We start from the raw sequence: 16,053 nt of genomic DNA, 5'->3' as shown, positions 1-16,053 counted from the left end.
GCACTTTTGGACTTAATTTGTTTTTTTCCGAATATGCAAACAGACTTTAAGTACCAGAATATTGTACTTCAAGAGCAAGCACCATTATCTGTCCACGTAGTCTTGTAGGCCAACTCTTTCAAAGTCTTTGCGTATGGTCGGTAAAATCCCAAAATTCCATCCAAAGTCTGTAGTCCCAGCTCCTATGAAAGCTGTGCAACTCTTAAGTAAAGAAGGAACCCTAAGTCAGTGTCCCAGGACGTTCTCCTTGTGTTCAGACAGCAGGCCTACTCCCTTCAAGGAAGGCTGACCGTGGCCTGGTTCCCCTCTTCTGCAACACCAGCTTCTGCTGCTACTCCACACATTTCATGGGGATTGTTGGCCATCTTTATTCTTCTTCATTAAGCTTTGCTGAACCATGGCAAGCTATCACTTAGCAAAACCTCGTCTTGTTCTTTAGCATTTCCCTAGTCCTAGGAGTTGGGCGGTTCAGTGAAACAAGCATTGTTTGAGACCTCCGTTGTTAATTTTCATGTGGAGATGGCCAATCCTTGCATGGCCATCTCCGTCATCCTTCAGGGGTGTACTCTCCTGCATCAAATTAGGTAACATTAACTTGAGATGCACTGTTACGAAATGGAAAGACACTGGCTGCAAGATGTACTGTTGAAATTCGTCTCTCCTAGTGCTCTGAACAAAGTTACATGCCTGCTTTAGTTTTGTTGTCTTGGTCGTATGTTCCCTGAGCTAATCATGGCTGTTTTAAGTATTGCAGTCAAACTCTTTCGTGCATTTCAGTAAGGCAGACTATCCTGTACTGGCTTGGCCACACTTCCCAAACTGCATAACCCCTTGCCCTCCCTTACTATCTAATTGTAACCTGTTTAAATGCGTCACTTTACTTTTAAGCCATACCTTTTGGCATTGCCAATTCTTGTTTTATTGCTGTGTGTAACATCTATATTTTGGGGATGGTATTAGAGAGTGCCCTTTCGTTTTTGTTATTTTTTACATGCTTAACCTCTCTCCGCTCTTCCAGCTTTTCTTAAGTAACCTAGGAGGGAGCCCCTTTGCCCAGAGAAATTACTGAAACCTGTCTCCATCACTACGTTTTTGCATTTCTATTTCTGAGTATTGTTTGGGCAATTGTTTGGATCTTACTTTCCGTTTGGAAACATCTTCACTACAAACAGGTGTTCATTTGTTCTAGGTTTCTTTTGTCTGGTAATTTTCACGGAGGTTCTGTGGTCGCCAGCTACCCATTTGATGACACTTCCATGCACCAGGGATCTGGAGCCTACAGCAGATCTCCAGATGACAAAGTCTTTAGATACCTAGCACGAGCATATGCTGAGAAACACCCAGTAATGAAAACTGGCCATCCAAACTGCCAATCAGACCCACAGGAATCATTTAAAGATGGCATCACCAATGGAGCGCAGTGGTACGATGTCCCAGGTATGTCTAATAGCATATTTGAACTTAATTTTTTCAGAATTGTAGCCTAATGAGTAACATGACTCCAGTCGGATTGGGGTGGTTACTTGAAGGCGTTGTTCTTTCAATGGCTTACCACTGTGGTTACTGAATAATGGTTATGGGTTTCGTTTCCACCTTTTGGGACAGATGTTGGGTGTCTGGTAACGATCCATTTAACCTTTCTGTTGACTCCAGTTGTTTGCTAATTGTGCTTATGTCATACATGGTAATCAAACACAAAACAGTATCTTTATTCCATGTGAACTTGATTATCATTGTTGAGGACTCTGCTACTCAAGTACTGTGGTTAAATATTGTGCCTTGTGTATGCGAATTGTACGATTACTTTACTTCATTTGTTTTGATTATCCAGTCTTTATCAGTGAATCTTTAGCTCATTGGCCTTTGGGTTTGGGGGGTGAATAGCATGCCAGTGCACCTACATCTAGTCCACTTATAGTCTGTCAGACTAGCAAGGAGGATGACAGCAGCCAAATCTTAACTTTCTGCTGTTAAACGTTGGAATATAGTTCTCGAAGTTACCTTAGAAAGAACATAAAAAAAGATAATTCTGAGATTCTCATTTGTAGACCATTGAATATCCCATGCCCCAAAAAATTGTTGGAAGGAAATTTCCCTTTAACTCCTTTATTTCCACTGACAACATCCAACGTGCCCAGCATATGCAGATATGAGTTGTCTGAGTCCAGATATGACCTCAGCAGTGCAATTTGAACCGGTCAGTAATTAGTTGCTCACACTGCGGCCACTAGTTATTACAACAAATGCTATTTCAATACTGTCCATCCTTGGTGATACACCCACCCTCATTCTGCAAAAGACCTTTTAAAACTTCTCTCAGAACGTCTATGATTTAACGTCGATTTACTTCTCCCTGCATCCCAAATATGAACACAGCAAATGTACGTTTCAGCGTATATAAGATATACCTCTGTATTGATCTGCATCACAACAGCGTATAATCTTGATGGGTTCTTGCTTGCATCAATGTCCTTCATAAACTCTGGGCTAGTCTAGAAAAATCTACTTTCGGTCAGGAGTAAATGCATCTTTCAAGCTATTTTTAAAACTGCATGGGTGTGTGCAACATGCCCACAGGTGTAAGTTAATACATCTTTAAAGAACATACTTCCCAATGCATTAACAGTCCAAAATACAGCCTCCTCTCCTCCTTGACTTTATGCTGGTCTTTGAGCATGTACAGTGCTTCTCTGTGTGTTGGCTAGGTTTATGCTACAGAAATACCATATATGTACGTGCATACTTACAGAACATCTGGAAGACAGACTCCCCTAACCAGTCTGTCAATGTAATGATCTCTTCAAGAGTGGTTCTTTAAAAGAGGGTATTAGAAGCAATAGTTCCTCTAGTCTAATGTGCCCCAAAGTCATTGATGCATGACTCACCTAGTCAGGTTTGGGAAGGTTATAAGGGCTAAATTGTGCCTGGAGGAAATGAGCAGTGGACCCTCCAGTTAATTGTTTGGGCTGCAGAGTTCTAGCATCCTGTTTTAGGAAGCAAGGCACTTCACAAATAGTTTGTTCTTCAAAACATTGGTAAAAAAGAATGTAAAGTTGCACATTTGGTTCTCTCAAATAAAACACCAAAACTCCCATTGGGCAAAAGACTCACTCTCTCACTGTCCGAAGCTGTTACATTTAACACTGGCAGAAGATTAAACACATTAGGGGACAACGCAAATCTGTCTCTTTTGCACCTCATACAAACTGCAGTGTCTTCTCATCCAGATTTCGAGAAGCCAGCCCCAAGGAGTATGCCAGTTTGATAAACTTTGTCAGGCATGTATGTTTCTTTGTGCCTGTCTTCCAGCATTTCTCAGGAGTGCACTGATGAAGTTGCAACAATCCAAAGCAAAGATGATACTCTGTTTTCGATTAGCCAAAGCAGCATCTATATTCAGATCTTCTCCGGTCTCAAGAGGCTTGCAATGAGTTTTGTGCAGGCAAGCTCCATTACCTTATCCAAGATGTCATGCAGGAACCTAAACCATCCCTTTCATCAATCAGACAGACTCCTGTATAGTTCCTGTACAGTCATCTGGATCTCCAAAGAGGTTAAATGTTGAGCTGCAAGAACATTGTATACCCCCTTTTGAATGATACTCTGCACTTGATGAGAAGCAGATTGGTCCAGAAGCAAGTAATATAAAAAATATTGCATTGACCCCCACCTTTGGCCTTTCTTCTATAAAACTGCATTTGACTGACATTATTCTTTATTCTAAACTTGTAACGTTTTCACAATTACGGTTATGAACTACTTAATGGTCTTGGTGTCATCCCTACCCAAACCAGTAGACCCTCTTCCAACTAGGAGTTGAATATGGTGTTGTCTAGACCATTGGTTCATCATTCCAATTCAATTATAAGCCAAACCATCTGCATACAATTTCTAAGAGCTATTACTTTTTATTGTATACGTTTTATATAGCGCCAGCTAGATCCGTGGGTATCCGGGCGCTTTATAAATTGAATAGTAGTGAAAAACATGGTATAAGGATACATTAGGAAATGAATAACAATAAACATTTTAAGACGGAATAAATTAGAGGGGTGAGTCAAGTGATAGCTTAGGTAGGTAAAACAGTCAAAAAGACCACCACTCTGATGGTCTAGTTGGTAAGGAGAGTCAACTGGGTAATTGGAGCCTGGTTCAGTTCGCTTTGTCGAGGAGATGGAGTTTAAAGTCCCTTTTGAAGCAGGAGAAGGAGGGTTTGCATCTGAGATCAATAGTGAGTGTGTTCCACAACCTGGGTACATTACCCGAAAAAGATCGGGACTGGGTGGTTTTCTTTTTCAGAGGGATGAAAAGAAGTGAGTTAGAGTGTCTCAGAGTTCTGGCTCTTCCTGCTTTCACAAGTTTGCTGTTTAGGTAGTTGTTGGGATGTGTGTGAAGGGTTTTGTTTGTGATGCACGCAGACTTGTAAGTACATCTACCTTCAATAGGAAGCCATTTAAGGGTTGGTGTAATGTGTTCAAATCATTTAACGCCTGTTACGAGTTGGGCTGCCATGTTGAGTACTAACCTTAGTGGGGCTAGGTGGGATTTAGGCGTCCCTGTAAGGATGGCGTTCTCATACTCCAGTCTAGAGAGGACTAGGGATTGAACTATTGTCTTGAAATCATCCTGGGGGGTGCAAGGTTTGATTTTCTGGAGGTGTTTTAGAGAGCACAGTGCACCTTGGCAGAGTGTTTGATGTGGTCCTTCATTGACAAATTCATGTCCAGGGTAATGCCTAGTGACTTTACCGAGTCTGAGAGGATGAGGAAGCAGTTTAAGGCATCCAGGTTCTTGAGCCAATCTTGGATTGGTAGGTGGTTATTTTTCGGAGAGAAATATTAATTCAGTTTTGTCCTGGCTCAGTTTTAGGTGGTTCGAGCGAAACCAGGATTGTTTCTTGTTTAGTGTGTCATTGAGGTGTCTGATGCCACTGGGAGATTTGATTTTGTAGTATAGTTGAGTGTCCTCTGCAAATAGGTGATATTTAAGTCCAGCTTGCTTCAGTATGCTTGTGAGTGGTTCCATGAAGAGATTGAAGAGGGCTGGGGAGAGGATTGAGGCTTGGGGGACACCAAGCGTGACTCGTGTAGGCTTGGAGAGGCAGGAGTTGATTTTAATTTGTTGCGATCTATGTAGAAGGTAGGAAGTGAACCATTTTAGTATTGTCCCGTACATGCCAAAGCGTCTTTTTAGAGTCTTGAGTAGCGCTGTATGGTTTTTTTGTTGAACGCCGCAGATAGGTCAAAAAGGATGAGAAGACATGCTACACCTTCATCTAAGGATCTGTGGCTATCAGAGATATTGAACATGGCTGTTTCTGATAGATACATATGCCTGTGGATTCCTCACCTTTTGAATTACCCCCTGCTCTAGCATTCCTCGGAAATTCTTCTCTTAGCTCTCCCATGTCGACGAGGACATCACAGCACGGCTCTGCTTGAGACACCGTATGATGTCACTGGAGCCCTAAGAAGACCTCGTCGGCATGCTGACGTCCATTCCCTTTTTTCTGCGCCATCGACACGTCATAGTTTTTTCTGGGACTCTCCATTTTACTGTTATTAATTTGTTTCTTCCTCTTCTTCATATTGCAGTGAGAATGGCTACTTTGAAGAAATAGTTTCACGCCCTGCAAGGGGTGTGGGGGCCATATGTGCATCATGGACCCCCACAACAACTGTCTTTGGTGTCTTTCTTCAGACCACGACGTCAAATGGTGTTTGTGCTGTCGGAAGACGAACCCGAAGGCGTTGAAAGAACGGGAAGCCAAAACTCTTCATGGCACGCTCGAAAAAGGAGAAGAGGGGTCATAAGAGATCGAAGTAGTCGACCTCGCATACTATGAAGTCGAAGAAGAGAAGACATGGACCACGAGGTCTATCTTCGAAGGGCAGGGCATCGAGATCAGCCTCTCTCATACAGCGGCGTCGTGAAAAAGACTTAATTTCTCCGTCTCCTTCTTCGCAGGCAACACCGGGCCGCTCTCCAGCACCGAGGCCCAGGGATTCTCCAGCACCCAGGGAGTCTTCTCCTGTTCCTGCGGCTTCACCTGTGCTGGCGCCGATGTCTCCAGCTCCGCAGCCTCAGCCTCCGTACTACTTTCAGATCCCTATCCCCCTTTTCCCAGTAACCAGATCGAATGCTTGATGTTTCCTTAATGCGATGTTTGGCATGTTTGCCAGGGCATCCTACCCTACCGACGCACCTTCTTGCCCCATGGGTCTGCTTGCCTTTAATTTGGGCAACCCCCGTCTGTATGCCCAGGCACCTTTTGTGCCTTTTATGCCAGCGGCTCCATCTTCGCAGTTCCCGGCGCTGAGGTTTTCGACTCTAATACCTCAATTGCCGGCACCGTCTGGTGTTGGGTCTGCATCATCCCGGATTCGATCGGCGCCATTGCCCACTTTGGAAGGTCCTACTTCGGTGCCGTTGTCACCGGCGCCGCGATGGGCCGCAGCTTATCCTGAAGCAGCGTTCCAGGAGGGAAGCACAAAGACTGCTGGATGAAGAGAAGTACCAGCAAGAACAGGAGAAGGGGACGATTCTCGACTTCGTAGACAAATTTGAGGGTCTATGTTAGGCTAGTGGCCTTGATACTTCCCCGGAGTGGGAGCTTTATACTCCATAGGCTTTACCTTCACAGTATGTTGCCCCTTATCACTTAGTCATCAGAAAAGCTGCTGAATTTTTGCTTCAGTTGCCCTCAGCTGAAATAAAGTCAAATATTCGGACTGAAGTGCTAAATTCTCCTTCCTCTTCTATTGAACCTCTGCTGCCTTTCAAGGAGGCATTGACTGAGCCAATTATGGAAGTGTGGCAGTAGCCCTTGTCTGCCCCTGCAGTTTCTAGATCAGTGGAAAGAAGGTATTGACCTTCTTCTGGTGATCCAGCTTTCCTTTCTGCCCATCCATTTCCACAAAGCTTGGTGGTTTAAGCTTCTTTTTCCAAGCAGAGTACTGGTTCCTTTCCTACCACCCTGGGGGATAGAGACTCGAAGTTAGAGCAATCAGCCAAAAAGGTGTTTTCCTCAGCAAGTATGGCTCTGAAGTCAACAAACGCCACATGTTTGCTAGGGAGGTACATTCATGCTCTAATGGACTCTGTAAAGCAATTGGCTCCTAAACTTCCTGAAGAGGATTGTGTTCATTTTCTTGAGGCACTTTAAGATTCGCAAGCAGCAGTCCATCAGGTCATTCAGTCGGGTCTGGACATAGCAGACTCGGTTGCCAAAGTGAAGTGTTCCTCAATTGCTACTAGAAGGCATGCCTGGCTTAGACCTTCAGGTTTCTCGCCAGATGTACAGGCTGCTTTACTGGATCTACCCTTTGATGGGTCAAGATTGTTTGGAACCAAGGCCAACTCTGCGCAGCAGCGATTCAAGCATAGTGGGGCCAGCAGTCCCAGCCTAGGGGCTATGGATACAAAAGGTATTGAGGTCTTGGGAAGGCGGCTTCCTTTTGAGGCCATCAGCAGCAAAAGAACCCTCTGTACAGGTCGTACAGAGGAAAAGGTAGAGACCATCTTCAGGAAGCTTCTCAACAGCAGTCTTCCTCCTCCTCTTCCTCTGTCCCCACCACTGCTACCATGGGAAAGCAGCTCTAGATCATCTATCTTGGAGCATGCTGGTGCTGTAGGGGGTTGGGTGTCACATTTCTACAAGATTGGAAATCGGTTACCTCTGAGCATTGGGTTTTGAATCTTGTGGAAAGTGGGTACACCCTACCTTTTCAAGAGCTTCCACCTCCTTATCCTCCTCGCCAGGACTGGTGTTCAGAGGACCATTTGCTGCTTCTGCAGCAGGAGGTTCTTGCCTTATTAGAGAAAGGTGCGATAGAGGTGGTTCTGGAGTAGGAAAGGGGTCAGGCATGTTAACTCCCGTTATTCCTTGATTCTCAAAAAGAATGGCCATTCACGGACGATCTTGGACCTCAGGGTTTTGAATTTTTACCTCAAGCAGGAAATGTTCAAAATGTTGATCTTAGCTCAGGTTCTTCTGGTGCTGCAGCAGGAAGACTGGATGGTGTCGATCGACTTACACAGGGCTCGAAAATTCCACTCGACCGCTGGCATAGTCGAGCTAAATTTAACAAGGTCGAGCTGTTTTTAGGTCCTACTCGCCCTTTCTGGCGAGTTGGAAAACAAACCAACTTTTGTCCTCTGTCTGTGAAAACAGAGCAAATGTGACAAGATGACAAGATTTAAAGGCATTTTTATTGCTCACAAAGTTAATGAGCACTAAAGATGCCTTTAAATCTTGTTATCTTGTCACATTTGCTCCGCTTTCACAGACGGAGGTCAAGTAGGTTGCAGTTAGGTCGAGGACATTTTTTAAGGTACTAGTCCTGCAGGACTAGTACAATTTTTTTTTGATTTTTCGAGCCCTGTTACAGGATGCATATTTCCACATCCCTATTCTGAAGTTGCACCAGAAGTATCTCCAGTTTATGGTAGGGTCTCAACACTACCAGTTTGCGGTCCTCCCGTTCGGCCTTACTTCCGCACCTCAGGTCTTCACAAAGGTGATGGCGGCGGTGGCAAGCACATCTCAGAAGGTCAGGGTTTCTTATCTGGATGACTGGCTGCTCAAAGCAAAGTTGCCAGAGATGGTGTTGCTTCACTTGCATGCAACAACGTGACTGTTGAGAACTTGGATTTCTCGATAAATGTGCCCATATCTCATCTGGTGCCCTCAGCGCAGCCTGTTCATAGGGGCAGTACTGTAAACTACTGTGTTGGGCTTTCGTGCCTCCGTAGAGGATTCTCGACATTAAGGAGATGATTCCTTTATTTCAGGATGGAGCGTTTGTTCCAGTCCTGACAGTCCTTCGCCTACTCATCCTGTTTGCTTCCTGTATACTGTTGGTCAGCCATGCATGCTGGTACATGAGTGCTCTCAAGTGGTGCCGCCGCAGGCAGTGGTTTCAGCACAATGGAGATCTCTGGGAGAAGGTCAGAATCTTCAAAGACACTGCAGCGGACCTGTCTTGGTGGAGTGTGCAGGGCAGCCTGTCTCAAGGAAAGCCCTTACAACCGCCTCCACCGGTGGCCACAGTGATCATGGATGCCTCCACTCTAGGGTGGGGTGCTAATCTGGGAGATCTGTAGATGAAGAGTCTTTGGTCTCTGGAGGAAAGGTTGCTTCACATCAACCTTTACGAATTGCGGGCAATACGTTTGGCTCTCAAGGCCTTCCTTCCCTCCATTCGAGGTCAGTAGATTAAAGTCCTGACTGACAACACTACAGCTATGTGGTACATAAACAAACAGCGAGGGGTAGGGTCGTATCGTCTCTGCTAAGAGGCTCTCCTACTCTGGTCCTGGACTCCGGGCCATCAGATTTGTGTGATGGCAAATCATCTGACAGGAGTGCTAAATGTGCGTGCGGACAGTCTGTCGCCATTATTCGGGCTATCACGGGTGGTGGCTTCATCCTAAGGTGGTCCAGCACATCTTCAGGATGTGGGTGTTTCCCCAGGTAGACCTTTTTGCCACTCAGGAGAACGTGCACTGCCTTTCATTCTGCAGTCTTCAGTATCCGATACAGGGAGTGTTGGGGGCATGTTTCAATTGGATTGGAGCTCGTAACTTCTTTACGCGTTTCCTCCCATTCCCTTGATTTCTCGAGTTCTGAGGAAGATTCGCCAAGACAGGGCCCAAGTCATATTGATTGCTCCAGATTGGCCAAGAAGGATCTACTTCACCTCTCATCACACCCTCCGCTCAGTCTTCCTCTCAGGGCAGACCTCCTCTCGCAATCGCAGGGGCAGGTTCTGCACCCTCACCTCCAGAACTTGCACCTTCCAGCCTGGAGATTGAACGGGGCAATCTGAGTTCTTTCTTTCTCCCACTGAATGTGGTGGATCTTATTTTATCATCCAGGAGTCCACCAAATCGATTTATTAATCTAGGTGGTCCAGGTTTTTAAAATAGTGTGTAGAGAGGTTTATTGATCCTTTGAAAGCCCACTTGTCTGACATTCTAGGATTTTCACTTTCCTTGGCCCAGCAGGGCTGTGCTGTGGCTGGGTTAAAGGGTTATTTGTCGGCTTTCCCCTGTTTGCCGGATCAGCCGTCTTTATTTAAGTTTCCCATTGTTATGAGGTTCATTAAGGGCCTCACCAATAGGTTTCCTACCACTCCTTTCATTATGCCCCAGTAGGATTTTAATTTAATACTTACTTTCCTGATGAGTTCTTGTTTTGAGCTTCTTCATAATTGCCTGTTGAGGCTTCTGTCTTTCAAGACGGTCTTTCTGATCACTATTACCTCAGCTAGGAGGGGAAGTGAGCTTCAGGCTCTTAGTTTTAAACCTCCGTTTTTAACCATTCATGCAGATGGTTCTCATGACCAGGGCTACTTTGCTGCCTAAGGTTTTTACTCCTTTCCATTTAGGACAGTCTATTACTTAACCTACCTTCTATCCTCCTCCTCAACCTTCCAAGGAGGAGGGAAGACTTCATCGCCTGGACTCTAAGAGGGCTGTCAGCTTTTACCTGGATAGAACCAGGGACTGGTTGATCAGCTCTTCGCGGGCAACATTGGACGAATGAAAGGCAGAGCTGTCCACAAAAGAATACTCTCCAGGTCGATCATCTTGTGCATCAAGATCTGCTATGCCCTGGCTAAGAAGGAGCTTCCTGAAGGTATTAAAGCTCATTCCACCAGATTTAAGTCTTCTTCTGCTCTGGCTAGAGGTGTTCCTGCTGTGGACATCTGTAAGGCTCAACGTGGGCCTCCCTCCACACCTTTGCAAAGCATTACTGCTTGGATTCGGATGTTGGGAGGGATGGCCATTTTGCACGCTCTGTACTGCAAGATGTTTTGGTATAGGCAGGTGGACACCCTCCTCCGGGAGCGGGACAGCTTGGGGATTCAATTCAAAAGGTGAGGAATCCACAGGCAGATGTATCCATCAGAAGAACAAGTTACTTACCTTCAGTAATGCTTTTTATGGTGGATACAGTATCTACCCGTTTATTCCTCACTGACCCACTGTCTCACCGTTGCCCTCCTGCATGCGCTGAAAATGTTCTGACTTTGACATTATTTTCCATGTGTCATTTTCATGCAGAAAGTTTGTTGCTAGGAAATGCTTTGGTTATTAGATTATTATTTCTACTTATCTATATACTATATGTGTATTGGTATATATTATTTATACTGGGTATACTTGTGATATGTTGTCACTCCGCCCGTTCGCCGCGAAGGCACGGAAAAAATGGGTGGAAAGGACAACCGCACGCAGACTAGGTCTTCTTATGGCTCCGGTGACGTCATACGGTGTTGCGAGCGGAGCTGTCCTATTATGACGTCCTCATCTACGTGGGAGAGCTATGAAAAGAATTTCCGTGGAATACTAGCGCAGGGGAAATTCAAAAGTTGAAGAATCCACAGGCAGATACTGTAGCCTCCAGAAAAAGCGTAACCAAAGGTAAGTAACTTGTTCTTCAGTGCTACAGCCCTTTCTGAAACCCGATTGAAAGGAATTAAGGAGGTTAAAATCGTCAGTATGTTTGTTGAGTTGTTGAACGCATTTCTCTAGGGTTTTAGCTAGGAAGATAGCTTAGAGATAGGTCTGAGGTTGTTGAGATCGTTCGGGTCAGCCCCTGTTTTTTTTAATTTTTTTAGAATAGGCGTGATTTGTCCTTGTTGGAGGGGAGTTTGGTACACAGCCTGAAGTGGGAGATGAGTTAATAATTTTTGTCCAGAAGGGGACGATGATGTGGTTAAGATTTTGTACTATTGTGGAAGGGAGGGGGTCAGTGATGTGGAAAGTGGGCTTCAGGCTTGCAATTATATTGAAGACTTCTTTTTCGGACACGTATTTGAATTCCGACCAGTTGGCATAATTTTTCGTATGGTTGGGTACAAGGTTATCCTCGGTAGGAATCAGTTCTCTTTGGTCAGAGGCGCGCATAGTGGGACAGGTTGGGAGGGGAGGTAGTTTTGGGCTTTGGATGAAGGATTAATCAATTTTAATGACCTTATCTGTGAAGAAGCTGGCAATTTCTTCACAGCGTTCATTGGTGGCTATTAAGTCCTGCAAATGTGCGCTGTTAGTTTGTCTTTTAGCAATGTTGAAGAGTTCCGTGGGTCTTTGGTCTAGCTGGCTGTGAAAGAAAGATGCCTTTTCTCTGAAGATGTGTTTTTTATAAGACATCTGAGTGGATTGAAGTAGATCGAGGTGTATAGTCAAGGGGTTTTGTCTCCATGACCTTTCTTCAAGTTCAAAGGGGAGTGAGATTCAAGCTCCTTCTTCCTCTATGCCATCATTCAATTGCATTAACGTGTTCCTTAAAACGTACCCTTTCTTACAACAATGTTAGCTGCGTTGGATGTTAACCATTATTTCCATCAGTCTTTCAAAACCCAGTGCCTTTTTGTTCTAGCTGAAACCATCGGGATTGGTTTAGAGTATGCACATAGCTAAATGTGGGACATGCATAATTTCAAAAGCTTTTTTATTTTAATTTTAGCCGCTTAACCGCGGCGGCAATTCCGCCGTGGTACGGCGGTTCAGCGCAGTTGGCGGGGCCGCATCGGCCAACGGACGTGTGCAGCATTACAAAGGTAGTGTGCGTGTCGGCCATTGGCCGACACCAGCAGCGGAGGTGTTAGGGGGAACCAAAATGGGCTGCTTATGTTTACATCAAAAGTAAACAATAAAAATAGAAATTAAGGTGTCTTGTAATTGGTCTTGCTCTGCCATTAGAATTCCTTAAAAACCTCTAACTTCATATGCTAGCCTAATGATAGGACATTAAACATATTTACAAGAAAACATCAGTAATGTAATCCATGTTTTCAGATAGTAATTTTACTTGTATACAAAAGAATTCTGCCAGTATTATGTTTGTCAAGAGATTTATATTAGAATGTGAGATTCAAAATATTTCTATATGATTGTTAGAGCCAATTTATTTTTCTACTTCAGTTTCCTTTTAGTAGAATGTGCTTCGAAACAGCAGATACAGTCAGCAAGTCTTCTGAATTATTGAAGCTTATTTTTGTCCTGGTAGGTTACCTAATTCAGCAAACAGATGAAGCAATGGCTCTCCAGGTAGTTCTGAAACATACAACAATAGACCATTCACCCCCTTCTCCCTCAACCAGTCCAACTTTTCCTCTGGAGAATTTTCCTTCAGAATACCAGGTCTGAGGGACTGGAAGTTGGCCAAGTGACTCAGTCCTAAGTTCCAACGCAGAATCGTCACAAAGACTGGTGCCTCTGCAGTTCCAGTGGTCAGCGATTTCTTCTCTTGAAGAAAGCTTCCTTCAGCCTTTTCAGCTCCCTGAGGCTAAACATGAGGGCAGCTGTTGAAATGCTTTTGAGAATCACATACAGTGCTTGGTTTGAACAGCAAAAGGCTTTCCCCCACAGTTCCAGCAGTCTCTCTTCTGCTTCCAAATGCAGCTCAATGTGCATTCATGGTCTGACTGTCTTCCCGAGTTGTTCACGCTTCTCAACATGTTTGGGTTTTTGAGAAGCACACCTGTTTTTACTCCATTGGCAACAGGACACTAACTCCAACAGCTTAGTTCTGGCTGGTCGGTGTCCATTTTTCTTCCCACACATGGGAGTCCTTTGAGTTTGCTGGACAGGTCACGGCTTTCGGGAGATCTGGTCTTTGTTGATGATGGGCAGTCTTACTGGGGTTCTTGGAAGTCGCTGGCCACAGAGAACAAATGGGGTTGTCTTCCTCGCAGGCTCTTCAAGCTGGAGACAGGCCGGTAGGGATAGGTTATTAAGCTTTGCTGCATGACATCTTCTTCGTCCTTCATAGGTTGCAGGAATCTCCTTTCTAGGTCCGGGTGAGCCTTCTAAATGCCACATTTAGGGGGCGTTGTAGGGGGTAGCAGGTAGGGCCAATGGGTACCTTACCTTTGGGGGAGAGGGGGGGGAACTACACCCACTATTATGCCACCCTCCTGTGGGACGGGGCATAGACCTAGCCCTTATAGGCGGAGTCCCCTCTTCTTCTATATTGAGGGGGCTGAAAAGTGTGCTTAACTTGCCTCCTCCACCTGAGGGGTGGAGTTGACACGGGTAGGCACACCTCCTAGCTCTTCTAAGTTTTCCTATTCCAAAGGGGGCAGGGGGTGTAAACCATGGGCTGCCATCTGCTGCTTGTAGCAGAGGCTGGGGGTCGCATTACAAAAGCAGCAGGCCTTAGAAGCGCCTCCTTTGAGCACTGGCCCATCCTGGTGGAGGAGTTGTAACACTTCTGTCCATGTATTGTTCTGGTCCCAGAGAGCAGGGGGCCCTCTACCCAGGGGTTCAGAAACATGTCTGGTGTTGACTCGCTGCCTACAGCCGGTCAGAGACCACACCAGGGTCGGTAGGTTTTCAGGGGTGGCCCTCTGAGGAGCCCTCTGAATACATGGTGCAATAAATCCCCCACATGCATCAGAGTGGATTTATTGAGAGGAGTTGTTTGGTATCAAACACTCCTGTGTTCAGTGGACGGATCGAGTTTTCGAGTTCCCAGCCCATGTACTCTCTATGGCTCCTTGTCACTTACAATATTAAGGAATGGACGCTAATATTGTAGGGGCATATCTGCTCATGCAGATATTACCTCACCTGTGGTATAGTGCACGCTGCCTTAGGGCTGTAAGGCCTGCTAGAGGGGTGACATAACTTTATCTTCAGGCAGTGCTGGTTGGCATGGCACTCGGCAGGGTGCCATGTTGACTGTCATTTTCTACCTCACAGGGGCATGCAAGCTGCCAGGGTAGTGGCATTGTCCCAGTGAAGGGGGGTCTCGGGGAACCCTCAAAAGCTCCAAGGCGGTAGGTACCCAAAGCGCCATTTACTAGGACTTACAGGGAGCAGAAGTACCAATCGTGGAAATGTTTTAGGGAAGAAGCACTGGCACAGGGGACCTGGTTGGGGGATCCTGTGCACTACAATTGAAACCACATCAAAACCAGGCAAATGTCAGGGTTAACCGTGTCTAAAGAGGCACTTCTCACAGCATTCCTAAAGGCAACTCCTTTAGAGCCCACTGGAGACATCCCCTGTCCAACCTCCATACTACAGGCACTAGTGAGGTCATTCAAAGACCAGCCCTGACTCCTCGAGTAAGGTGCCATTTAAAAAGGAAGGGCTAGATTGTGTGTCTGAGAAATTAAATACAATGCATTTGCATGTAAGATGAAATAACTAATTTGAAATGTTATAAATTCAGTTCCTGTGAGTGGTGGACATTGCACTGCAGTCCACAAGCCAATGTTGTACTGTGCACAAGTCCAGTGCCCTTACTTTACATTTAAAAACATCACAGGATTAGTTAGTCTTTCATGTTTTTAAAGGAAGCATATGCACTGAGAAACCGGTCACCGACATCTCCATGTGCAAAATACCAGCAGAATCTTGCGGAGCAAATGAGGGAGACCATGTGAAAAAGCAGCCCTTTTGCTCCGCAGCCATATATCTGCTGTTATCCCGAAGGTTAAATACAGCACTGATTTTCTGTTATCAGAACTGGAATATCACTTTGCATCATCCGCTCCCGCCTGACTGCAAATATTTTGGAAAGGATCTTTGAATCCAGGTTAAACAATGAAATAGACCTATGTTAAGCCTAACTTTTTGGAATCGCCTGTCACCAGGCTTAGAAAATCTCTTTCATTAAGCAGACACAAAAATCATGACATTTCTGGTGAAGTTCTACTTTATCATTGAATTCTGGCTATATACCACAACAAACTACATGTTTGATTTCCTGCACTGTTATCAGAATGTCTGTCACCATAGTTTACGGTATGGTCCTAGTGGGAAAGAGAACTTTTGAAACCTCAAGTCCACCTCAGAAACATTTGGAATCTTGTACAGTTTTTATAGTACTTGGGACAATCCTCCTTTATGTTTAGATTAGTAATTATCACATGGTCATCTTTTAATTTATAATTAATCATCTGAGCGGAGTAGTTTTTAGGTCTGGCAATAGCCAAGACGTTTTGATTTTACTAAAATGTTTTGCATAATAAATTTACCTCTACATCTTTTTCCTCTTCGTCCATTGTTGTCATTAACACTCCTCTTCGTCCC

At 45.0% G+C, this 16,053-nt stretch overlaps 1 protein-coding gene across 1 annotated transcript in view; it reads left to right on the top strand.

The window, feature by feature from the left end:
• The window catches only part of CPD (carboxypeptidase D), a 626,198-nt gene that overhangs the window by 115,307 nt on the left and 494,838 nt on the right, over positions 1-16,053 (top strand). Inside the window, exon 2 of the mRNA XM_078680013.1 lies at positions 1,190-1,437. Within this exon, the coding sequence (XP_078536139.1) occupies positions 1,190-1,437 (248 nt within the window). The remainder of the gene's footprint in view (positions 1-1,189; positions 1,438-16,053) is intronic.

Source organism: Lissotriton helveticus, chromosome 3_1, assembly GCF_964261635.1.
Source record: "Lissotriton helveticus chromosome 3_1, aLisHel1.1, whole genome shotgun sequence".
Lineage (NCBI taxonomy): Eukaryota > Metazoa > Chordata > Amphibia > Caudata > Salamandridae > Lissotriton > Lissotriton helveticus.
The sequence above is the reverse complement of the archived record's forward strand: the minus strand, read 5'-3'. Positions and strand labels throughout refer to the sequence as shown.